The sequence below is a fragment of the Malaclemys terrapin genome, chromosome 1, assembly GCF_027887155.1.
Source record: "Malaclemys terrapin pileata isolate rMalTer1 chromosome 1, rMalTer1.hap1, whole genome shotgun sequence".
NCBI classification, from domain to species: domain Eukaryota; kingdom Metazoa; phylum Chordata; order Testudines; family Emydidae; genus Malaclemys; species Malaclemys terrapin.
In genome coordinates, this window is record NC_071505.1 from 353,444,333 (window position 1) to 353,471,406 (window position 27,074).

Consider the following 27,074-nt stretch of genomic DNA (forward strand, 5'->3'; position numbering starts at 1 on the left):
AACCTTTTCTAGTGCCAGTATAACTTTTTTGAGATGAGGAGACCACATCTGTACGCAGTATTCGAGATGGGGGCGTACCATCAATTTATATAAGGGCAATAATATATTCTCTGTCTTATTCTCTATCCCCTTTTTAATGATTCCTAACATCCTGTTCCTGAGAATAGTCCTTTGTCAAGAATCTCACCAAATGCTTCACTGAGGCTGCTTAGAATCAAACAAGTACATAGCCAATATTCATAACGTTGAATACAAAAATGATACACACATCCCTTCTCTCCATGTGGCAGTATATAATGCCTGCATCTGTCACTTTCACTCTATGCATCTGAAGAAGTGAGGTTTTTACCCGTGAAAGCTTATGCCCAAATAAATATGTTAGTCTTTAAGGTGCCACCAGACTCCTTGTTGTTTTTATACAGACAGCATAATCATAATCAGCAAACTACAACCTTCCCTTAGAAACCCCACTTGGCCTCCTGTGTACAAGACCTGGTGCAACCATAGGAGCCTGGTTGCAACAATGATCTATATGGTCACGGTTTACATCAATAATGTCATGGATGTCATGAACAAAGTCCTGGAAAATCAGGACCTGGATGGAGATGCCTTCATCACCCCCTCTCTATCCCCGAGAGATCAGTTGAGTGATTCCTTCACTCCGGTTATTTACACAGTTCCCTCTCAAAGCATCAGTCACAGGTTGGGTATCTGGGTGCACAGATGCTAAACCAGCCATTCTGTCCTGGGCATCATCCCTCTAAGAGAGACTTAAAGAGCTTCAACTATTTATCTTATCAAAAAGACAATCCAGCAGAGACTTTCATGGGGAGAAAACAATTGGAAATAATGGGCTCTGTAATCCAGTGGAGAAAGGCAAAGATTAGCCCAATGACTGGAAGCTGAAGCCAGAGAAATTCCACCTAGAAATAAGGGCCAAATGTTTAGTATTGAGGGTGATTAAATGTTGGAACACATTGTGAAGGGAAGTGGTCGATTCTCCAAAACCCCATGTCTACAGATCTAGACTGGACAGCCCCCTAATCATTTCTGTTGCCCTCTGCTGGACTCGCCAATCTGTCCACAACTTTTCTGTAGTGGGGGGGCCCAAAACTGGGAACAGTACTCCAGATGTGCTCTCACCAGTGCCAAATGGAGGGGAATGATGCTTCCCTTGTTCTTCTGGCAGTGCGCCTTCTAATGCAGCCCAATACCAATATCGGGTTAGCTTTCTTGGCAATAAGGGCACACTGTTGACTCATATGCAGCTTCTTGTCCACTGTAATAGCCAGGTCCTTCCCTGCAAAACTGGTACTTAGCCAGTCGGTCCCCAGCCTGTAGCAGGGCATGGGATTTTTCACTTGTCCTTGTTGAACCTCATCAGATTTCCTAGGTCCCAATGCTCCAATTTCTCTAGGTCACTCTGGACCCTATCCCTACCCTCTAGCCTATCATCTGTGAACTTGCTGAGGGTGCAATCCATCTCATCATCCAGATCATTAATGAAGATGTTGAACAAAACCGGCCCCAGGACAGACACCTGGGACACCCCACTTAATACTGGCAGCTCATTAGTTAGAATGCTCCCCCAGTATATGTCCATAGTCCAGAGGTTAAAGCAGGAAAGAGGCTAAATGAAAATGTTTCCAGGGCCTTATATAGTGTTTGCCATATGGAGGGAAACCCATTGTTTGAAACAAAACCCTCAGCCCAGTTTGTGGGAAAACATAGGATAAGCCTCTTCTATGGTCCATTGTGAGTTAGGTGTTGTCTTAACACTTTAACATTGTGAGTTAAATGCTAAGATGTGCTGTCTAAAGACCTTGTTGCTGTTTATCACAGGAGCAAACACATCTGAAATATAGGTACACACTCAATATTCAGACACAAACATGATACAGGCGTACAAATAGGATAATCATATTCAGCAAACAATAACATTTCATACACACCTTTCATGAGCACAAGTCCATGGGGCCGGATGCACTGCATCCGAGTGTAAGGGGACGGTTGCCCCCTTACTAACACTCAGTGGGGGTGTTTTGGTTGCTAGCTCCCAGCACTAAAAGGGGAAGGGTCGACAGCAAATCAGGAGCCTGAGACTGACAGTCCCCAGGAACAATGGGGAGAGGCCAATGCTCCAGATCAGCCTGATTGACAGGGCGGGCAGCTAATCAGGGAGTCAGGAGGCTGGGGGGGTCCCGTCCTCCGTGTGAACTGGACTGGCCTGGGTCAGACAGAGTGGGGCCGAGCTAAGGAGAGAGCAGGGGCCCGAGCTGAGCTGCTGGGAGCAGAGCTGCAGCCCCAAAGCCAGAGCACAGCCCAGAGAGAGCAGAGCTGCAGCAACCGGAGCCGGAGAGGCCAGAGAAGCAGCCCAGGGAGCTGGAGGCAGAGCAGCAGCAGCAGCCGTGCTGAGGCCGAGTGGAGCTGGGGCTGGAGCTGGAGCTGGGGCTGGAGCTGGAGCTGGGGCTGGAGCCGTCCGGAGCCGGGTGCGGTGAGCAGCTGGGGAGAGTGAGGGGGACCCTGGGCAGTGGGGCCAGCGCAGGGAGACGCCTCAGCCAAGAGGCTCTGCAGGCCAGACTTGGAGGGGGATCATAACCCCGACCGGGCGGGGGCGACGCTGGGAAAAAGGGTCCTGCCACCTAGAGCCTGAGAGCGTGTGGCCACCGCCAGAGCAAGTGTCCAACCCGCAGCGTCTCTGCAGCACAGCCAGGGCCTGAGAAGGAGCCTGGGACCTACAAGGAACAGACTGAACTGCCCTGACGTTCCAGACACTGGTTGTGGTGTTCCCGGCCACAGAGCAGGGTGATGTGTTTCCTTCAACCTTTCCCATTTTTCTTATTCTTTTTTAAAATTAATTGTTAATTAAACAACTTGTATTTGCTTTAAATTGTATGAAATGATCAGTGGGTCAGGGAGGTGCCCAGTGCAGAGAGAGTACCCCGGAGTGGGGACACCCTAGCCCCTGTCCTGGGTGACCACAGCAGGGTTGGGGGTCGAGCCCCGCAGGAATCCTGGGCCCAGCCTTGTCGGGTTTTACGAGGACTCTGCCAGACAGGAGAGTGGAAGGGGAGTCCTCGAGGGCAGGGAGGCCTCTGGGTAAAGGAAGTGGGAGCGAGGACTGAGATCCTTTTGCTAGCCCCCTTCACCGGGGTAGTTCAGAAGCCAGGAAAGTTCATTGGTCATTCAATGGGGTTTTTTTCTCATGGTTCACAAAGGTCCTTAAGCACCTGACTCCCACTGACATATATCTCTATGGGCCTGTTTGGTGGGCTGGAGAAAGGAGTCTGTTGAACAGAACAGCTAATCATCAAGTGATCCATCCTCCATCACCCATTCACAGCTTCTAGCAAACAGAATTTGGGACATCACCCCTGTCCATCCGGTATAAGGACAGGAGAGCACGTAACTCCGCTCTATGGCAGGGAGCATCACAAACAGCCATCTCTGAAATGTAAGGGCCATTCACAGTCTGCTCCTCACATTTCCCAGGCCTCCTGCCCAGGCTCTGTCTGTGCTGCAAGGATGATGTAGGTCGGACACTTACTCTGGTGGTGGCCACATGCCTCAGGATCTAGGTGGCAGGGCCCTTCTCCCAGTGTCGGCTCCCCCATTGGGGTTATGATTCCTCTTTCTCTGTAGCCTGCAAGGTCTCTTAGCCTAGGGCATCTTCCTGGGCTGGACTCTCTGCCCAGGGTCCCCCTCGCTCTCCCAGCTGCTCAGAGCACCCAGCTCGAGACTGCTCCAGCCCCATCTCCAGCCCCAGCACTGCTGCTGCTCTTCCTCCAGCTCCCTGGGCTGCTTCTCTGACCCCTCTGGCTCTGGCTGCGGCTCTGCTCCCGGCTCAGCCTGGGCCCCTGCTCTCTCCTTAGCTCGGAGCTGCTCTGGCCCAGGCAGCCCCAGCCTCCGACTCCCTCATTGGCCTGCCTGCCCTGTCAATCAGCCTCACTTGGAGCATTGGCCTTTCCCCATTGCCCCTGGAGCCTTTCAGTCTCAGGGGCCTGGTTTCCCATCAAACCTTCATACTAGGAAAGGGCCAATCAAAAACTCTCACAACGTTTTTGTGAGGCGCCAACTGATCCTTTACTTTCCCCCCTGGCTAAAATTCTGAAACAGCCACAATGTTCCCACCAACACAGCAGGGCCCCATATTAACAGGATTTACCAGCATCGTGTTATATAAAACCATCCACAATCAATAAAAGGGCATTTAATATATTTAATATCCCATGTCCACTACTTTATACTATACACAACAATATTCATTAAAGCACTACATAGAGCCAATCACAAAATAATCTTTAAGTGTAACAGGCAGTGCACCACTAGTAGTTCTCTGAGACGTTCAAATCTGGTGGTTCATTACTCATATTTTCTATTCCCCTGTTCCTGGGTTGCACCAGGTCAATTTGAGGGACCTGTCAATGTTGATCAGGGTTTGGGTTTCCTGCTTTGATTTCAGTCTCCTCAGAACATGCTGCTCTGTGCCTCCTATGAGCCCTGGTCGGAATAAAAGTCCAGTGTTTTAGCAGGTCCCTATGTGTCAGGCTGGATAGTGTAAACCGACAGTTTGGGGTTGTTGTGAGTGACCACACTATGGGGATTTAACTCCCACTTGTCCTGTAGTTTATTGCATCTCCAACATCTATGGTAACGAACTGGTACATGGTCACCAGGTCTGATGAGAGCCCACTGCACTTGCAATCATAAGCCCTTTTCCTATTTTTGGCCGTGTCTCTAGTTGTACTGAAAGCAACTTCACCAGCTGTCTTGGGCCTGTCATGGGCACCTTTGCCGCAGCCATCGAAATTGATCACCTCATCCTTATAAAAGACCTCTTGATGCTTCTCTGGCAGCTACCTTAAGTTAGTCACCCGTTTAGGAACCAGCCATTGAGCCAGGGAATTAGGCCTGTGCTTCATTTGGCAATAAACCTGGCCGGGTGCCTTCGTACCTTATCAGAGTCTGTGATCATTGGGGGTTCTCTCGGGGTCTGCTGTGTCAGCTGTCTGTGCAGAGCCAGGGCAGCACACAGAGGGAACACACACACAGCTGACCGTTATCATCATTGGACAGAGAAGAGCACCACACCAATGTCATCAGCCTACCTAAAGAGCTTCTAGATGTAGTGGTTAAAAGCATCATGCAGAGTGTATGTTAGACTCAGCTTCACTATCCAGCTTCAGCCCCTGGGCAATGGGTGCCCTGTAGTTTCAGATAAGGTGCCATCTACATGTATAAATAGCCAGCTAATGGTAGATGTTCCGTTTATCTCCCTCCCTGTGAGCTATCGCAGCCACCCCGGCCTCTGCCCAGCATCCCGCCTTCCCAGCTAACACAGGGGCTTCTCCTTCCGCCTCTCTCAGCTGTTGTCCTCCTCGCTTCAACTTTATCCCTTGCCCTGCCCCCGAGGCCTGGCTCAGGGCAAAGGGCTCCCAGCCTGTTCCCATTGCAGGGACCCTGCCTGCTCCAAGCCCCCAGCCGGGAGGAACAAAAGGGAGCTGAATGTGAAGGAAATAAGCCACACAATGGTCTCTGCCCTCAGGACTTTGTAGCTGAGCTTCAAGGCCCACGAGCTGTATGGTGCACAATCTCGCCTGCCTGCCGCACGACCCGCTCACAATCAGCTGCTTTTATACGGCTTCCTGGATTCTGTCTCCGCTCCTGACTGCCCTGTCAGCCCCAGGGCTGCATCCTCACAGCACACACCCCAGGCACCTGGTCAGGCTGCAGCAGCTCCCGTCACAGCCCCGGAGCAGAGCGAGGTGGAGATCGTGGCACCCTGCACCCCTATATTCTCCACAGGCATATAATGATGGTATGTTGTGTACAAAGGATGCCTTGTGAGGTATCATTCTAAAAGTTGTGATCTATTGAACATTAATATCCTGTTAAGTTGCATGTGCTGTCACTCGATTTGAAGTTAAGGAGTTTGGCTTTGCATGTGCTTCTGAAACATGGGGTGAGGTTGAGAACCCCTCGAGCCACCTTTCAGGTACAACAAGACAAAGGCCAAAGACAGTCCATGGCGAAGTGAGGCAATACACACAAGCCCGAGGATTACCCCAGGACCTGCGCACAATAGAAACCTCTCTGAGATCGCACTGCACGATGGGAACTCTTTGACCCAGATCACATCAAAAGGGCTTTCCGGCAAGTTCAAAGAAGATATAAAAGGGGCAATACCATGATGACAGAGTTGTCATTCTCCCTATAACAACACACCTGGACGTACCAGAGGGAAAAGACAGAACTGGGGGAAAATGCTGGTCCCGGGCAGGAAAGAAGGAAGCCTGCTTGAAAAAGCTAATCTGCTTGTGCTAACTGGGTGGGACACTGCTTGATTCAATCCTCCCTAGTACATTAGGATTGGATCGTGATTTTGTTTTATTTCTTATGGTAATCTACTTGGATCTGTTTCCTTTCACCTATAATCACTTAAAAGCTCTCTTTCCATAGCTAAAATACCTATTTTATATTTTACCTAACATAATCTGTTGTTTGAAGTGCAAAGGGGAAAAATCTCAGCTCATGCACAAGAGTTGGTGCACATCCATTTTCCTTTGTAGAAGTGGCGGATGGGTAATAAATTCATACTGGTAAGGTTTTGACCAGGGTAGGACAGTAGAGGCCTGGAGTGTTAGACTGGGGAGCTGAGAGTCTTGTGGCTGTAGCATCTGTATGGTGGTTTCATGAGTGGCTGGCCACAGCAGTCATGAACACATCTGGGGGTGGTCCCTGCCCATGGCTGTTGATGAGAGGCAAGCTTGGAGGGGTTCAGCTTGTCACAATATTACAATGCAAGAGGGAACCCAGATTGGTGAGACAGATGGGTCAGCTCTATCTCAGTATCAGGTGGCAACCCAGGAGGGACCCATCACACAGATGATCCAGAGAGTGACGGGGGAATGGAGAGGAGTGAGAAACAGGGGCAGAGCCTTAGGGGGGAAAGGCCAAGAAGTGGGTGGAGCCTTGACAGAAGATGTGGAGCAGTGGTGGGGATTTTGGGGGGAAAGGTGGGACAAGGGCCAGGTCTCCAGGTGTAAGAGGTGTCCAGTTACAATTAGAATTACAATTTGAAAGGTGGCAACTCTATGTGTTAATGAGCTGTAGATAAACCAATTCCATAGTATGTCATGCTAAGAAAGCACAGTAAGGCCAGGAAAGGGTTTATTGTCTCTTTGACTCTCCAGTAAGTGATTCAGGGAAGACGGCCCAGGACCATGTGACCAGCCAGGTCTGCATGGAGCTTGGTCTGAGACCTAGAGCACCAGGAGAAAACTTTAGTCCCTTTATGAGTTAAGAGCTGGAGCAGCCTGTCCCGGATCTGTTTGGTCCTCACCCCGTAGATGATGGGGTTTAGCATGGGGGGCACAAGGAGGTACACGTTGCCAATAAAAACATGGAAATGAAGGGGTAAATTGTGCCCAAATCGGGATGTGAGGGAAGAGAAGAGAGTTGGGATGTAAAAGGCTAAAATGACACAGAGGTGCGAGCTGCAGGTCCCAAAAGTCTTGAGCCGGGCGTCCTTTGTGGGGAGGCTGAAGATGGCCCTGAGGATCTGGGTATAGGACACAACAATAAAAAACACATCTAGTCCAATTCTACAGATTAGCACAAATAGGCCATAGTAACTACTGACGCGGATGTCGGCACAGGCTAGTTTTACCACATACATGTGCTCACAGTGCGTATGGGGGATGATGTTGGTTCTGCAATATGGCCAATGCCTCGCCAGGAAGGGATAGGGCAGTGCGAGCATGCTTCCACGCACCACCACGGCCAGGCCAATCTTGACCACCATGCGATTTGTCAGGATGGTGGAATGTCTCAGGGGATAACAGATGGCCACGTACCGATCCACAGCCATGGCCACGAAGATTCCAGACTCTATTGCTGAGAAGCAGTGAATGAAGTACAGCTGGGCGAGGCAGGCACTGAAATCGATCTCCCTGGAATTGAACCAGAAGATGCTCAGTATTTTAGGCACGGTGGACGTGGACAGGACCAGGTCAGTGATGGCCAGCATGCAAAGGAAATAGTACATGGGCTCATGGAGGCTTAGCTCCCTCTTCACAATGAACAGGATGGTGAAGTTCCCCAAGATGACTATGATGTACATGGCGCAGAAGGGGATAGAGATCCAGATATGGGCTGCTTCCAGGCCAGGAATGCCCAGCAGGATGAAGGTGGAGGGGTTAGTGAATTCGGTTGTGTTGGAATCTGACATGGAGTAGGGGAGATGTTGTCCAACTCGAAGCAGAATGGTGTCTCCTACTTGTACCGTATGTTCCCCTGACTTTCTGTATATGCCTAGGGCGATGGTTGCAGCACAACTGCCTGGATGAAGAGACAATATGAATATCAGACATTTCATGCACTCCTGGAGGCTGTTCTCATGGGTGAAGCAGATTGACGGCTCTTCACACACTGAAAAGTGACATTTTCATTATTCAGAGAAATTAATTATCAACAACTGACCCCACTAATGCCAATGGGGCTCCCTGCATCAATAATTTGTACACATCATGGTGTGGGAAAAATTAATGGGCACTAGCTGGAAATACACCTCAGAGAAAGACCTTGTCGTCACTGATAGCAACACTATGGAAACAGCAGTTCATTCGAAGCACTGGGCAAAAAAGGCAATGTTCGGATGCATAAGGAAAGGACTGGAGAATAACCTGCTGTGGACACACACTCAGTTTTGGTCACCCAGTTTCTGTAAAGGATATAGCAGATAAAAAGAGGAATTCTTAGACAGACGTTGAGAATGGGGGAGGCGGACATGTGCAGAGTGACTGAAAAGTCTGGGACTGTTTAGAGAAGAGAACAACAAGGGAGCATATGATTGAGGAAAGGGAAAAAAAGAATGGAGCTGATTACATTACATTCAAATTGAGAAACAGAGAAGAGTCCCCAACCAGTAATATCTATAGACACTTAGTGCTTCAAAAGGACTAATTCCCCAAAGCTGAGGCAAATTATCAGAAAAAATGATTGGGAGGAAAAGTGGGATGGAAAAATGGGAATGAAAATTGGAAGTTCTTGAACAAGAGTTTTAGATAGCCAAAGTTGTCCACCTTCTTTTTCAGCTAAAAACCCACTTTAGTGTCAAAGTGAAGGCAGCAATTAGGCAGGGGAAAGCAACATATAACACATGGGAGAAAAAAAAAAAGAGATACCAAGGAATACAAATTGGAAGTTTTGAAAATTGACCAGGGAAGTTAAAGATATCAAAGAAAATCCATGCTTGGCAGAGTTAAGGATCACAAAAAGGACTTTATTAAGTATATTAAGAAAATAAGAAATCCCAGAAAATATTTAAGTGAGTTCCTAGAAGGGTAAAGGAATCTTTTTCATGTTTCAGAAAAGGCAGATGTATTCAAGAAATAGTTTTGTTCTGCATTTGGAAAAAAGCAGTGTGGTGTACTCATATCACCTCAGGTGATAAAACACTTTCCAAGCCATGAGTAGTCAAGCAGGGTGTTAAACAGCACCTACAGTAGAATCTTAGAGTTACAAACACCAGAATTATGGAGAGATTGATGAACCACAAATTTCATTCGGAAGCCGTACACAATAGGCAAAAGTAGAGCCCCCTCCCATCTCAAAAAGGAGGCAAATACAGGGCAGGCCTCTGTTAAATATTAAACTATTTTAAAAAAGGGAAATTTCAAAATACAAATATCTGAGAAGGTTAGAAAACAATGGAAAAGCTGGTATGGGATCACTGAAAAAAAACCATCTAGGATTATAATTAATGCCAGTCAACAACATGGTTTATGGAAAACTGGTCTTGTCAAATAATTCCAATTTCTTCATTTAATGAGAGTACATGTTTGGTTGATGAAGGGAACTGCACAGATGCACTGAACCTTAATTTCTCTGAGACATTAGATTTTGTGGGGGAAACTATTCAGATAAACAAAGAAACATTGTACAATATCAGTAGAGAACACGTAAAATGGGATAAAAACTAGCTAACTGACAGATCTCAGAAACCAGTTGTGAATTGACCATTGTTGGGGAATGGGGGTGTTTCTAGTGGGGATTCTGCAGGGATCAGTTCTAGGCTGGATGCTATTCAATATTTTCATCAATGATCTGGAAGCAAATAGAAAATCACTGCAGATAAAATTTGTGAACGACCCAAAGATTTGCAGAGTGGTTAAAATGAGGAGGCCGGGGCAGGCATACCAGTTGGTATGGAGCATTTGGTGAGCTGGGCCTATGCAAAATCAAATGTTTTAATACACTCAAATGCAAAGTTATCATCTTGGAACGGGGAATGCCGGCCTGATCCTCAGACTAGGGCATGGTATTATGGAACACAGGGACCCTGAAATGGATTTAGGGGTCACTTTGGACACCCAACTCATTGTGAGATCCCAGTGTGATGCTGTGGCCAAAAGGGCTGATGTGATCCTTGGATGCATAGACAGGGGAGTGGTGAGTTGAAGCAGGGGAAGGATTTTACCTCTGCACATGGCATTGGTGTAACTGACTGTGTCCAGTTCTGGGTTCCTCCTTTCAAAAGGGATGTTGAAAAATTGAACAGGTGGGAGAAAATGCCGGATAGAGAGACACTTAAAGTAATTGATGTATTTATCTTATATAGAAGTATTGGGCTCTTTAATATTGTGGAGAAAGGCAGAGCAAGGCCCAGTGGCTGGAAGCTGAAGTCAGATAAATTCCAGTTGGAAATAAGGGCCAACTGTTTAGTACTGAGGGAGATTAACCACTGGAGAACACTGCAAAGAGTCTGCAGACCCAGACTGGATGCTTACCTGGAAGATCTGCTTGAGGGTTTGTCTACACTTAAAATGCTACAAAGGCTCTGTCTTACTGCTTCAGTGTAGACACTGCTTACACCGACAGCAGGGGTTGTCTTGTCAGTGTCAATCCACCTCCCCAAGAGGTGATAGCTCGTTCAGTGGAAGAGTTCCTCCCTTGACCTCATGCTGTCTATAACAGGTTAGGTTGATGTAGCTTCATCTCTTAGGGGTGTGGATTTTTTTTTTTTTTTTTTGCTGTTTCAAAAAAAAAAGAGCAAGGTTAAGTTATATTAGCAGAGGCTTAGCATGCAAATAACAGTAGGTGATAGTACTGCCCTACCTGGTGCTGGTTAGACCTCAGTTGCAGTACTGTGTCCAATTTTGATCACCACTGTATAGAAGGGTGTAGGGAACCTGGAAAGGATCCAGAAGGAAGGCACAAAGATATTCCAAGAAATGGAATGCAAGCCGTATGAACAAGCTAAAGGAACTGGGTGTGTTTAATTTGGAAAAGAGGAGATTGAAGGCGGGACATAAAAGCGGTCTTCAGATACTTGAAAGGCTGCCTCAAAAAAGTGGAGGAAAGTTGATCTCTCTTGCCGCAGAGAGCAGGACCAGAGGCAATGGGTTCAAACTATCGCATAGCAGATTTACAGTAAATTTCAGGAAAAACCTCCTAACTGTAACAACAGGAGGAGAATGGAACAGACGACTCAGAAGGTTATGGAAGCTCCTTTGCTAGATGTATTCAAAAGGAGGAGGGACAGTCATCTGCCTCTGATGTTGTAGACTGAATACTTCCTGCATCTTGGCAGGGGGTCAGACTAGCTGACCCTGTGGTACCTTCTCACGCAGTGTCTCTATCATTCTTCAATGTAAAATCCTGGTGTGAACCAGGCCTTGGTGACACACAAGTGAAGGGGCTCAATACAGGGTAACTGGATGAAATTTAATGGCCTGGCTTCTCAGGTCTTTACTCAGTTCTTTTCCAGGGGAGTTTTGCCATAGCGGGGTCTGAACGAACTATGGGCCATGGGCCTCAGAATTTCACCTTGTATTGTACTTCTACCACATATCACCTTGAATGATCCCCTGGGCCACTGAAATACAGCCACATCCGCACTGAATGGCATCAGCTGGGACGGACAGGGATGCAAAGAAAAGAAGGACATTTTGGCCATTGCTATTGGCTATTAATGGTTGTGCAGAGCGGAAAGTACCGCATACTTACACTGTATCCCATGATGCACACGTTGCACTGAGTTTGTCGAGCAGGTGAGTGCCCCAGCAAGAGATGGTACATGTGAATTCTGAGTTGGAAGTGTCTTCCCTGGGAATCCCCCTCAGGTAGCCGTGCCCAAAGCCTCTCTCACCCCAGCATCTGCAGCAACATCCTACTCTGAAACCTGTCACACTAGTGTGCACCGTTTATAATATAATTCTGTGCAATCCCAATGGGGCTCACTCAGCCTCTAGCAGAGAAGTGGCACGTTAATGTAAACAGGCTGGAGAAAAGCCAGTCTGCACTTCTGTGTTATTTATCCAGCTTTCGGAGTAAACAGCAATTAAGGATCTTCCCTAAGGGAGATAAGAACTCTTGGACTCAGTGCAGAGTCTTAGAGGAATTGGCTGCTCCCTGTATTTGTGTATATTTACAAACTATAATTAATTAGGAAGAAAAGTAGGGATAATGCCTATGTCCTGATACCCTGTAAATTGCCAGGAGGGATGGGTAGATAGTAGACAAACAGATCTGGAGATGACTGAGGGGAGACACACACACTTTCTGCTAACACACGGGGCTGTTGCTAAAAGATCAGAGATCAGAAATTCTCATCAGTAACTATCATCATCCTGTGCAGCACCTTTCTTTGAAGGCTCTACAAAACACCTAACAAAGGAAAGGCTATACGAACGTATCCCCATTATTCAGATAGGTAAACTGAGACACTGTGAGACATAAATTGGCCAAGACCACACAGAGATTGATGGCAGGATGACAGACAGAACCCAGGAGTCCTGACTTCCCTGCCATAATCATGGTCTCTCCGTCATGCCAAGAGGGAAATGGACTCCCGTTCTGGCAGGGACTGTTCATTGGGTGGGATGCAGAGGGAAGGCAGGAAGAGGGAGGCTGAGTCTGCACCATCTTCTCAAGGTGAATCTGAGGTTTCCAGAAGTAGCTGGAGGTTGTGAGATCCCTCTCATGTGAGCTGTGAACTCCAAGACTCCACTTCATCTCCCAATCAGAAACTTGCCAACACATCACAGTCACTGGTGTTGCTTTGGGGGAAAGCGGTGAAATTAAATTACAAATCTTACTGGTATGGGGGCAGGTCTCCAGGCCCCCGGAAAGGGCAGAAGGACTGGAGCTGGGGCGCAAGCCTTCCTCATCCAGCCTTTCAGCACTGCCCAGCCTGCATCACCTGTGGCTGTGGGGCTGATTTAAATGGCCCGGGGCTATGGACGCTGCCACAGTAGCGAGGGTTGGGAGCCATGAGCCCTTTTAAATTGCAAGGCCCCACGACAGGTACCCTGTTTGCCTCCCCCTGCTGATCTTGCACTTACATAGATTCCCCTCCCTAGGTAAGCCATTCCAGTGCTTCACCACCCTCCTAGTGAAATTGTGTTTCCTAATATCCAACCTAGACCTCCCCCACTGCAACTTGAGACCATTGTTCCTTGTTCTGTCATCTGCCAGCACTGAGAACAGCCGAGCTCTATCCTCTTTGGAACCCCCTTTCAAGTAGTTGAAGGTTGCTATCAAATCCCCCCTCACTCTTCTCTTCTACAGACTAAATAACCCCAGTTCCCTCAGCCTCTCCTCATAAGACATGTGCCAAAACTCCCTAATCATTTTCATTGCCCTTCGCTGGACTCTCTTCAATTTGTCCACATCCTTTCTCCAGGAGACAGGAGGTGGGGAGAAAACTGGATGCAATACTTCAGATATGGCCTCACCAGTCCCAAATAGAGGGAAATAATCACTTCCCTCGATCTGCTGGCAATAATCCTCCCTATGAAGCCCAATCAGACATTACCCTTCTTGGCAACAAGGGCACACTGTTGACTCATATACAACTTTTTGTCCACTGTAATCCCCAGTTACTTTTCTGCAGAACTGCCACTTAGCCAGTCGGTCCCTATCTTGTAGCTGTGCATGGAATTATTCCATCCTAAGTGCAAGACTCTGCACTTGTCCTTGTTGAACCTCATCAGATTTCTTTTGGCCCAATCCTCCACTTTCTGTAGGTCACTCTGGACCTATCCCTACCCTTCAGTGTATCTACCTCTCCCACCCTCTTAGTGTCATCTGCAAACTTCTGAGGGTGAAATCCATCCCATCATCCAGATCATTAATGAAGATATTGAAAAAAATCAGGTCCAGGACTGATCCCTGGGGCACTTCCCTTGATACCAGCTGAAAACTAGACATCCAACTGTCCAATACCCTTTGAGGCCAATGATCTAGCCAGCTTTCTATCCACCTTTAGTCCGTTCATGCAATCCATGTTTTATAACTTGCTGGAAAGAATACAATGGAAGACCATATCAAAAGCTTTGCTAAAATCAAGGTATATCACGTCCACTGCTTTCCCTATGTCCACAGAGGCAGAGATCTCATCATGGAAGGCAATCAGGTTGGTCAGGCATGACTTGCACTTAGTGAACCATGTTTACTGTTCCAGATCATCCTCTTCTCCAAGTGCTTCAAAATGGATTCTTTGAGGACTTGCTCCATGATTTTTCCAGGGACTGAAGTGACTCTTCTGTTTTTACAGAAGATTTTCCCATGCTATCTTTCTGGGTTTTTTTATCAAAAACAATCAAGGATTTCTATGGCACCTTAAAGACTAACAAATGTATTAGAACATAAGCTTTCATGGACTTCCTCTGATGATTTTTTTTACAGATTCCACATTACTCATACCATCACCCCTACTAAGATTCCTCAGGATGGATTAACGGTGGTCCCTCCCCCCCAGATCAGTGGGAGGCCACTCCACTTCAGTGTGTTGCTGGGTGTCACCCACAGTTAGGAGTTAGCTGTGTACCCCACAGCCTGGGGCTCTGGCCAGTGGTCCAGGCAAAATGATAGTGAGTTCAGGTCTTTAGACTGCATCAGGGCAGGGCAGAAAAGAACCATTAGCCCAAAGGCCTTACTCAGTGTGGGTCAGTGTAGTGGTGCGGCTGCCCCATCCTGGAGAGGAAAGGGTTAAAACGGGCCAGAGAGGCCGTGCAGAGCAGCAGCCAATTAGAAAGGGCCTGTGGGAAGCCAATCAGGGCCGGACTTGCCCTAGAAAAAGGCTGCTGACCAGAGGATAGATCAGTCTCTCCCTGACCAGCAAGGGAGGGGGACTGGCTCCTAGGAGAGGAACTGACTTTCTACAGCATCCTGGACAGAGCAGTTCTGGGCAGGGTAGAAGGGCAGTGGGACTGCTGGCTGACCCTGACTGCTGACCCTGACACAAGGGCTGAGTGGGTGCAAGGGCTACGGGGAAGTGGCCCAGGGAAGGCAGGCAGTAGACCTGAGTGGAAGAAGGCAGAAAATGTCTGCCACTCAAAGGTCGATTAGCTGGGGCCCAGAGAAGTGGGCAGGCCCGGGTTCCCCCTCCCCCCCTTTTGCCACACTGGATGCTGGAGGGAGTGGTCAGATAAAGGACTGCAGCTTGCCACTGCAGCACAGGGCTGAATTGAGGACTGCTGATATCCTCGGAAGGGGAGAGAATGGAGTTGGGGCACGGATGGAGGGCTGTGTCCTAAAGAGGATGCCGTGGTCCAAAGAGTGATGTGGGTCCAGAGACGGTGGAGACAGCAGAGCAATGCCAGATGAGATATCACCTGCAGAGGGCGCTCCACAGCTCGACTGAGCTAATTCTCAGAGTAACCAGCAGGAGATGCCGTGGTGGTGAGTCTGCACTCCCATTACATGCTGGAAAAAGTCTCAGCTCAGGGCCCTAATAGTGGCAGAGAATTCAGCCCCTGGGTCAACATGGAATCCAGTCAAAACACACAATTGTTGTCTCTGTCTGCCATGCCGCCAGATTAGGTTCGGCTGCTCCTGGGCTACTTCCTTCTCTATCCTTGTGAGGTACCTGGATCCATAAGAGGTCCTCCAGTTTGTCTGTGCAGAAGGCCAGAGACAATTCTAGAGGCTCCTTGGTGCCTTGGGCCACTGGTGGGTCCAGGACTCTGGCTAGGCCTCAACTCAGTGGAGATCCACTGCAGTCTGCCAGCTCAGGAGTGAGCAGGGAAGTGTCTTTCTCTTTTTGCAGCTGCAGCCCAACTGAGCCCTAGGACTCGCCCTTTATACTTCATGTTTCATAGAATCATAGAATCTCAAGGTTGGAAGGGACCTCAGGAGGTCATCTAGTCCAACCCCCTGCTCAAAGCAGGACCAACTTCAACTAAATCATCCCAGCCTGGGCTTTGTCAAGCTCAGCCTTAAAAACTTCCACCACCTCCTTAGGTAACCCATTCCAGTGCTTCACCGCACTCCTAGTGAAAAAGAGTTTCCTAATATTCAACCTAAACCTCCCCCACTGCAACTTGAGACCATTACTCCTTGTTCCGTCATCTGCTACCATTGTGATCAGTCTAGATCCATGCTCTTTGGAACCCCCTTTCGGGTAGTTAAAAGCAGCTATCAAATCCCCCTTCATTCTTCTCTTCTGCAGACTAAATAATCCCAGATACCTCAGCCTCTCCTCATAAATCATGTGCTCTCCAGCCCCCTAATCATTTCTCTTGCCCTTCGCTGGACTCTTTTGAATGTTTCCACATCCTTCTTGTAGTGTGAGGCCCAAAACTGGATACAGTACTCCAGATGAGGCCTCACCAATGCCGAATAGAGGGGAATGATCATGTCCCTCGATCTGCTGGCAATGCCCCTACTTATACAGCCCAAAATGCTGTTAACCTTCTTGGCAATAAGGGCACACTGTTGACTCATATATATAGATATTCAGGCCTGTCTGCAAAGGCCTATCATTTAAGAATTTAGGTGTACTCTTATCCCCTAGCTAGTTATAGAGGTATAAAAAAAGAATCAAAATCACAGTATGCCTGTTTATAGGCCTTCTCTCACTATGACTGTCTCAGGCCTTGTTCTTAAGCTAAGACCTTTAGCTAAACTGCAGGGGCAACCATAAGCTGGAAAGTGTACGGTCACGTCCTCACCAGTCACACTGAAATAAGGTATGAAGAGTGTCACCAAGGCCATGGCCAATATGAACAGACAGATATGTGGGCTTCTGCCAGCCGGACTGGGCAGTGGGGCAGGAGTGCTGCCCATGGGGGAGCTACTGACTACTCCAGCCTGGCTTCTCCCATCATGGGGTACTGTAGGGCCAGTGCACTCGATTTCCCCAGGGCAGTGACTGTATATTCTCCTCCCCCTCCAGCTGAAGCTGCCCCAGATCCAGAAGATCATGATGGAGTTTGAGAAGCAGTTGGAGAGCATGGACATGAAGGAGGAGATGATGAATGATGCCATCGATGTTGCTATGCAGGACGAGGATGACGAGGAGGAGTGAACAGAGAGCAGCAATACCCAAAGTCCGAAGGTGCAAACAGTTCGATGTTTATTGGGGTGAACTTCCAGCAAGCTTAAATCCAAGTTCCTTTTTCCTTATTTTCAAATCCCAACTTACTTCCTGTTTGCCCCTAATTTATATAGCAATATTCTCAGCTATACCTTAACCAATCATTTTACAGAAATGTACCTAACCAATCCTAACATATTGTAACATGATTCTCTAACAAATTATATCCCACCACCTTCATTAGTTTACACCCAGCAAAATGAATTATACAGCAGCCAGAAACAATCACAGAACCAGACAGAGCCCATGCAAATAAACAATAGCAAAGTGGGAACTATAATGGCAAAACAATATAGAAGTGAGATTTTCACAACTACATCTATACAGACATAAGGGTTTCCCAGCTGTGTCTATTGATAAGTGAGTTCTTACCAGACCGAAAACTATCAAATGAAATTTCCTTTTACATGTTCTAGGCTCTTCCCTTTCTCTGGAGGTGATAGATCGGATCCCCTTCCTAACAGCCCCAGAGCCTTACTCGTTTGGGAGGTGAGGATGTGACCGTTCGCTTCCCAGCTCATGGCTGCCTCTGCTGCTTGGCCAAAGGCCTTATCCTAAGAGCAGGGCCTCAGACCGTCACAGGGAGAGATGGACCTTATACAGATTCTTTCTTTTCTACCTCTATAACTAGCTAAGTGATAAACATACACCTACATTCTTAAAGTATAGGCCTTTCAGATGGCCTGCATATCTGTATCGTAACAAGCTTCACTGTTCAGCTTCAGCCCCTGGGCAATGGCTGCCCTGTAGTTCCAGATAAGGTGCCGTGTAGGTGTGTAAATAGCCAGCTAATGGTAGATGTGCTGTTTATCTCCCTCCCTGTGAGCTATCACAGCCACCCCGGCCTCTGCCCAATATCCCACCTTCCAAGCTAACAGAGGGGCTGATCCTTCCTCCTCTCTCAGCTGTTGTCCTCCTAGCTTCAAAGCTGATCCCTATCCTGCATCCGGGGCCAGTCTCAGGGCAAAGGGCTACACGTTCCCAGGTGGGAAGAACAAAAGGGAGCTGAAAGTTAAGGAAATAAGCCACACAATGGTCTCTTCCTTCAGGACTTTGTAGCTGAGCTTTAGGGTCCACAAGATGTGTGATGCACAGCCTCACCCACCTGCCTCAGAACCCTTCTCCCAACCCTTAGCTGCTTTTATTCGGCTTCCTGGCTTCCTTCACCACTCCAGATTGGCTTGTTGGCCCCAGTGCTGTGTCTTGGCAGAACTCACCGTAGGCTCCTTGTCAGGCTGCAACGGCTCCCATTCCAGTCCTGGAGCAGAGGGAGCCCAGCTGGGAGGGGACGGAGGTGGAGATTGTGACATCCTGGCACCCCCATATTCACCACTGTCTTAAAATGATGGTATGTTGTGTACAAAGGATGCCTTGTGAGGTTTCATTCTAAAAGTCTTAATCTATTTTTACATTAATATCCTGTTAAGTTGTATGTCCTGTCATTGTCTATGAAGTTATGACATATAGTTATGTATGTGCTACTAAAATATATTGTGAAATTGAGAACACCCACAAGCAGCCTTCAGGTACAACAAAAAATAGGCCAAATGCTGTTAATGGCTTACTGAGGAAATGCACACAAGCACAAGAATTACCCCAGAAATGGCACTACATCAGGGGTACTCAAACTGGGGGTTGGGACTCCTGAGGAGGGTCACAAAGTTATTACATGGGGGGTCCTGGGCTGTCAGCCTCCGCCCCAAATCCCACTTTGTCCCAAGCATTTATACTGGTAAATATATTTAAAAGTGTTTTTAGTTTATAAGGGGATTGCACTCAGAGGCTTGCTGTGTGAAAGGGGGCACCGGTACAGAAGTTTAATATTTCTAACATGGTGCTACCAAAAGACCCTAATTCAGGCCGCAGACTCACATGCTGCACTGCGCAATGGGAACTGTTTGACCTGGGTTACAGCAAAAGGGCTTTCTAGCAATTTGGAAGAAGACATAAAAGGGAGAAGTCACATGGTGACAGAGTTATCACACCTGAAAGTACCGGAGGAAAAAGACAGAACTGGGGGGCAAATGCTCATCCTGCTTGTATGACCTAACTGGGTGAGACACTGCTGGATTCAAACACTAACTAGCACATTAAGCTCAGACTGTGGTTTTGTTTTATTTTTCATGGTAATCTACTTAGATCTGTTTCCTTTCACCTATAATCACTTAAAAGCTCTCTTTCTGTACCAAAAAACCCCTCTTTTGACTGTCCAGTAAGTGATTCAGGGAAGAGGGCCCAGCACCATGTCACCAGCCAGGTCTGCATGGAGCTTGGTCTGAGACCTAGAGCACCAGGAGAAAACTGTAGTCCCGTTATGAGTAAAGATCCGGAGCAGCCTGTCCCGGATCTGTTTGGTCCTCACCCCATAGATGATGGGGTTTAGCATGGGGGGCACCAGGAGGTACACGTTGGCAATAAAAACGTGGAAATGAATGGGCAAATTGTGTCCAAATCGGGATGTGAGAGAATAGAAGAGAGTAGGGATGTAAAAGGCTAAGATGACACAGAGGTGGGAGCCGCAGGTCCCAAAAGTCTTGAGCCGGGCATCCTTTGTGGGGAGACTGAAGATTGCCTTGAGGATCTGTGTATAGGACAGGGCAATAAAAAATACATCTAGACCAATCCTACATAATAGCACAAATAGGCCATAGTAACTACTGATGTGGATGTCGGCACAGGCCAGCTTCACCACAGCCATGTGCTCACAGTGCGTATGGGGGATGATGTTGGTTCTGCAATATGGCCAGTGCCTCACCAGGAAGGGATAGGGCAGTGCTAGCGTGCTGCCACGCAGCACCACAGCCAGGCCAATCTTGACCACCATGCGGTTTGTCAGGATGGTGGAATGTCTCAGGGGATAACAGATGGCTACGTACCGATCCACAGCCATGGCCACAAAGATTCCAGACTCTATCGCTGAGAAGCAGTGAATGGAGTACAGCTGGGTGAGGCAGGCACTGAAATCGATCTCCCTGGAATTGAACCAGAAGATGCTCAGCATTTTGGGCATGGTAGACGTGGACAGGACCAGGTCGGTGACAGCCAGCATGCAAAGGAAATAGTACATGGGCTCATGGAGGCTCGGCTCCCTCTTCACGATGAAGAGGATGGTGAAGTTCCCCAAGATGACTGCACAGAAGGGGATGGAGATCCAGACATGTGCTACCTCAAGGCCAGGAATGCCCAGCAGGATGAAGGTGGAGGGGTTGGTGAATTCGGTTGAGTTGGAATTTGACATGAAGCAGGAGAGAAGTTGTCCAACTCCGAGGCAGAACGATGTCTCCTACTTGTACCGTATGTTCCCCCGACTTTCTGTATATTCCCAGGGTCTAAGGTGATGGTTGCAGTGCAAATGCCTGGATGAAGAGACAATGTGAATATCAGACAGTTCATGCGTTACTGGAGGCCGTTCTCATGGGTGAAGCAGATTGATGCCTCTTCACACATTGAAAAATAACATTTTCATTATTTAGAGAAATGAATTATAAACAACTGACCATACTAATACCAATGGGGCTCCCTGTGTCAATAATTTGCATACATCGTGGTGTGGGAAACATTAATAGGCACTAGCAGGAAATACACCTCAGGGAAAAGACCTTGTCATCCCTGATAGCAACTCTGTGGAAACACCAGCTCATTCGCAGCAGTGGGCAAAACAAAGACAATGTTCCAATTCATAAGGAAATGGTTGGAGAATAACCTGCTGTGGACACACACTCAATTTTAGTCACCCAGTTTCTGTAAAGGATATAGCAGATAAAAAGGGGAATTCTGAGACAGGCTTTGAGAATGGGGGAGGCTGCCATATGCAAAGTAACTGAAAAGTCTGGGACTATTTAGAAATGAGACGAAAAAGTGGGCATATGATGGAGGAAAGGAAAACAAAGACCAGAACTGATTATATTACATTGTAATTGAGAAACAGAGATGAATTCCCAACCAGTAATATCTATAGACACTAAATGCTTCAAAAGGGCTAATTCCCCAAAGCTATCGCAAATTATAAAAAAAAAAAAAAAGATTGGGAGGAAAAGGTGGACAGAAAAATGGGATTGACAATTGGGAGTTCCTGAACAAGAGTTTTAGATAGCTTAAGAAGTCATTATTCCACAGTCAAGTAAGTCGACAACTTTGGCTAAAAAACCCACTTCAGTGGCAAAGTGAAGGCAGCAATTAGGCAGGGGAAAGCAACATATGGGAGAAAGGAAAAATAGATACCAAGGAATACAAATTGGAAGTTTTGAAAATTGTTCAGGGAAGTGAAATATATCAAGGAAAAAATCCATGCTTGGCAGGGTTAAGGATCACAAAAAGGAGGTTATTAAATATATTAAGAATAATAAATCCTAAAAGATATATAAGTGAGTTCCTAGTTCTGCATTTGGAAAGAAGCAGTGTAATGTACTCATACCACCTCAGGTGATAAAACACTTTCCAAGCCATGAGTAGTCAAGCAGGGTGTTAAACAGCACCTACAGTAGAATCTTAGAGTTACAAACACCAGAATTACGGAGAGATTGATGAACCAAAATTTCATTCGGAACTAATTCACAAAAGGCAAAAGCAGAGCCCCCTCCTACCTCAAAAAGGAGACAAATACAGTGGTCTCTGTTACACAAACTATTAAAAAGGAAGGGAAATTTCAAAATACAAATATCTGAGAAGGTTAGAAAACAATGGAAAAGCTGGAAAGGGAGTCTTTTAAAAAAAATATTTAGGAATATAATTAATGCAAGTCAACAACACGGTTTATGATGTCACAAGAAAATCCCCCCCATGGGGTCCCCTGGGTAAGCACCAGCATTGTATATAGCTAACATCTTTATATGCATTAAAAATATTTTGAAAAGGGTTAAAGGGGTAAGTGTCAAATAAAAAATTCCTTTGCAGGCTCTAGGAGGCCGAAGGGGGAGAAAGGGGGTAAAAAGGTTAACTTGACAATCGAATTGGGCCCAAAGATAAGAAATAAAACTTCAGCCCAAGGCCGGCGCACACAAACAAGCTCTCTGCTACCAAACATCTAGAAACCTGAATCTCAACCCCGGCCAGCCATTACAATAAAACAAACAAACACAAAAAACAAACAAAACAAAACAAAAAACCACTAAGCCAAACAAAACTAAAGGGATGGCAAAACCAGAGCCCAGCTCCAACAATATTTAACCCAACAAGTCCGTAGAATCCAAAAAAATGGGCTTGATAAAGCCTGGCCTGGGAAAATCCATTCCCATTCAAAAATTCCCCCAAAGCAATGGCCTTTTTGCTATTCCTAAAGGCTCAGTGCCCAGGCATAGCCTACTCCTTCATGGCCTTTGGTCCCAGAAAAAAAGTGTGGACCCCTGCTATAAAAATCCAACCAGGCCTTTAAAAAGGCTGCCTCTAAAACGGGGCAGTTCATCACGTGTAAAAGGTGGCTCCCCCAATAACATGGCTAAGCAATATGTGATAATTGCATCCCCTAACTAAAGGACACCACCTGGCAGCTATGGCCTATAAAGCCCCCTCAAATAATAGTGTAAAATAGGGCAATGCCAGGCTGCTTTGCAGCTTATAGGAGGCCGAAGCGGGAGAAAGAAAAAAAAATGGGTTAACTCAACAATCCAGCTGGGCCCCAAAATAAAAAAGACAAAACTGCAGCCCAGTGCCAGCGCACACAAAAAAGCTCTCAACTGCCAAACAGCCAAGAGCCTAAATCTCAACCCCGGGAGGACCAGAGGCTGGGTTAACTGGGTGGGGAATGTTACCAGAATTTTATCTGCTGGAAACCATGGAGATGGAACAACATGTTCAAGACATATGTTCTCCTAGCTTCACTCGAGTAGTCAGCTGAACTCTTATGCCTGAAAGTTTCAAAAAGCAATTCAAACGTAAGCAAACATCCAGCATGGGAAATTTCACTCCCAATGCTTGAAGACTGGAAAACGCCAGCTAGGTAGAAGGCACGATTACGTCATCCAGTCTGCCCTCCTGTATAACACAGGTCATTAAATTTCACCCAGTCACCCTGTATTGAGCTCCATAACTTGTGTGTCACCAAGGCCTGGTTCACACCAGGATTTGACGTTGTAGAATCATAGAGACACAGCGTGAGAAGGTACCACAAGGGTCAGCTAGTCTGACCCCCTGCCAAGATGCAGGAGGTGTTCAGTCTAAAACATCCCAGGCAGTCAGATGACTGTCCCTCCTCCTTTTGAATACATCCAGCAAAGGAGCTTCCATAACCTTCCGACTCGGCTGTTCCATTCTCCTCCTGTTGTTACAGTTAGGAGGTTTTTCCTGAAATTTACTGTAAATCTGCTATGCGGTAGTTTCAACCCATTGCCTCTGGTCCTGCTCTCTGCGGCAAGAGAGATCAACTTTCCTCCACTTTTTTAAGGCAGCCTTTCAAGTATCTGAAGACCGCTGTCATGTCCCGCCTTCAATCTCCTCTTTTCCAAACTAAACACACCCGGTTCCTTTAGCTTGTTCATACGGCTTGCATTCCATTTCTTGGAATATCTTTGTGCCTTCCTTCTGGATCCTTTCCAGGTTCCCTACACCCTTCTATACAGTGGTGATCAAAATTGGACACAGTACTGCAATTGAGGTCTAACCAGCACCAGGTAGGGCAGTACTATCACCTACTGTTATTTGCATGCTAAGCCTCTGCTAATATAACTTAACCTTGCTCTTCTTTTGAAACAGCAAAAAAAAAAATAATAATAATTCACACCCCTCAGAGATGAAGCTACATCAACCTAACCCTGGTAAAGACAGCATGAGGTCGAGGGAGGAATTCTTCCACTGAACTAGCTATCACCTCTTGGGGACGTGGATTACCTACACTGACAAGACAACCCCTGTTGTCAGTGTAAGTAGTGTCTACACTGAAGCAGTAAGACAGAGCCTTTGTAGCATTTTAAGTGTAATGAAGCCCTCAAACAGATCTTCTGGGAAAGCATCCACTCTGGGTCTGCAGACATGTGGAGTTGGAAAATCCAGCATTTCTCTTTGCAGAGTTCTCCAGTGGTTAATCTCCCTCAGTGCTAAACATTTGGCCCTTATTTCCAACTGGAATTTGTCTGACTTCAGCTTCCAGCCAACCCCCACCCAGTTAACACCCAGAGTCCTGACACTCAAGAGAAGGAGGTGACAGTCTCTGTGTATTAACACATATCTGTCTTCTTAGGTCTTTACTCAGTTCTTGGCCAGGGGAGTTTTCCCATAATGGGGCCTGAGCGAACTATGGGCCATGGCCTCAGAATTTGGCCTTGTATTGTACTTCTACAACTTTTCACCTTGAATGATCCCCTGGGCCATTGAAATACACCCACCTCTCTGCTGAATGGCATCAGCCTGGATGGGCAGAGATGCAAAGAAAAGAAGGACATTTTGGCCAGTGCTATTGGAGCAAACTCATCCCCTGTGGCAGGGGCCCTGGGATGTTTAATGGCTGTGCAGAGCGGAAAGGACCACAAACTTACACTTTATCCCATGACGCCCATGTTGCACTGAGTTTGTAGAGCAGGTGAGTTCCACAGCAAGAGATGGGGTAGCTGTGAATTCTGAGACAGAAGTGTCTTCCCTCTCAGGTAGCCATGTTCCACACTCTCTTACACCAGCATCTCCAGCAACATCACATGCTGAGACCCGACACACGAGTGTGCACCATTTATAATATAGGTCTGTGCAATCCCAGTGGGTTCATTTAGTCTCTAGTGGAGAAGCAGCACCTTAATGTAAGCAGGCTGGAGAAAAGCTGGTCTGCACTTCTGTGTTATTTATCCAGCTTTCGAGTAAACAGTAATTAAGGGACCTTCCCTAAGGGAGATGAGAACTCTTGGACTCTGTGCTGAACCACACAGGAATTGGCTACCTTGGGTATTTGTGTAAATTTAAAAACTATAATTGAGTAGGAAGAAAAAAGGGATAACACCTTCGTCCCCATAGGGAATGATACCTTGTAAATTGCCAGGAGAGATGGGTAGATAGTAGAAAAACAAATCTGGAGATGACTGAGGGGAGACACAAACCTTTTCTGCTAACACATAGGACAGTTGCCAGAAGATCACAGATCAGTAATTCTCATCAGTAACTATCATCATCCTGTGCAGCACCTTTCTTTGAAGGATCTATAAAACACCTAACAAAGAAAAGGCTCTACGAACGTATCCCCATTATTCAGATAGGTAAACTGAGACACTGTGAGACATAAATTGGCCAAGACCACACAGAGATTGATGGCAGGATGGCAAACAGAACCCAGGAGTCCTGACTTCCCTGCCATAATCATGGTCTCTCCATCACCCCAAGAGGGAAATGGACTCCCATTCTGGCAGGGACTGTTCGTTGGGTGGGATGCAGAGGGAAGGCAGGAAGAGGGAGGCTGATCCTGCACCATCTTCTCAAGGTGAATCTGAGGTTTCCAGAAGTAGCTGGAGGTTGTGAGATCCCTCTCATGTGAGCTGTGAACTCCAAGACTCCACTTCATCTCCCAATCAGAAACTTGCCAATGCATCATAGTCACTGGGGTTGCTTTGCGGGACAGGGGTGAAAGTAAATTAAAAATCTTACTGGTATGGAGGTGGGTGTCTGGGCCCCTGCAAAGGGCGGGGCCTCGGTCAGAAGGGGTGGGACTGTGGGGTCAGACTTCCTCGTACAGCCCTTCAGCACTGCCCGGCCCACAATGCCCGGGGCTCTGGCGCTGATTTAAATGGCCTGTGGCTCTAGCTACTGCCAGAATAGCAACAGGTTGGGAGCCCTCAGCCCTTCTAAATCACCAGGCCCCAGGGCAGCTACCCCATTTGCCTCCCCCTGTCGGCTTCCCTGCTGGTCTTGCATTTACAGAGATTCCCCTCCCTACATAACCCATTCCCGTGCTTCACCGTGAGGTCATCTAGTCCAACCCCCTGCTCAAAGCAGGACCAACCTCAACTAAATCATCCCAGCCAGGGCTTTGTCAAGCTCAGCCTTAAAAACCTCTAAGGATGGAAATGTCACCAATTCCCTAAGTAACCCATTGTTAAGGCTGTATTCCCACTTTGAACTTTAGGGTACAAATGTAGGGGCCTGCATGAAAACTTCTAAGATTAACTACCAGCTTAGCTCTGGTTCCGATGCCACCATCCCAATGGATTCCCTCCCTGGGAAGCCTTGAGAAACCTTCACTACTTCCCTGGTGAATACAGATCCAAACCCCTTGGATCTAAAACAAGGAGAAATTAACCATTCCCCTCCTTCCTCCCACCAACTCCTGGTGAATACAGATCCAACCCCCTTGGATCTAAAACAAGGAGAAATTAACCATCCCCCCTTTTTTTCCTCCCACCAACTTCTGGTGAATACAGATCCAACCCCCTTGGATCTAAAACAAGGAAAAAATCAATCAGGTTCTTAAAAAGAAGGCTTTTAATTAAAGAAAAAGGTAAAAATCATCTCTGTAAAATCAGGATGGAAAATAACTTTACAGGGTAATCAAACTTAAAGAGCTCAGAGGACTCCCCTTTAGTCTTAGGTTCAAAGTACAGCAAACAAAGATAAACACTCTAGTAAAAGGTACATTTACAAGTTGAGAAAACAAACAAACTAAGACGCCTTGCCTGGCTTTTTACTTACAAGATGAAATAGGAGAGACTTGTTTAGAAAGATGGGGAGAACCTGGATTGATGTCTGGTCCCTCTCAGTCCCTAGAGCAAACGAACAACCCAAA

General features: G+C 47.0%; 2 protein-coding genes across 2 annotated transcripts; both read right to left on the bottom strand.

Annotated features, from left to right (window-relative positions):
* Window positions 1-7,201: 7,201 nt before the first annotated feature.
* LOC128847895 (olfactory receptor 52R1-like) lies at window positions 7,202-8,248 on the bottom strand. Its single transcript, XM_054047657.1, has one exon. It carries the CDS (start codon window positions 8,228-8,230, stop codon window positions 7,202-7,204), a length of 1,029 nt encoding a protein of 342 aa, XP_053903632.1. The 5' UTR covers window positions 8,231-8,248.
* An 11,356-nt stretch (window positions 8,249-19,604) lies between these two features.
* LOC128847996 (olfactory receptor 52R1-like) lies at window positions 19,605-20,621 on the bottom strand. Its single transcript, XM_054047740.1, has one exon. It carries the CDS (start codon window positions 20,619-20,621, stop codon window positions 19,605-19,607), a length of 1,017 nt encoding a protein of 338 aa, XP_053903715.1.
* Between the last annotated feature and the right edge of the window lie 6,453 nt (window positions 20,622-27,074).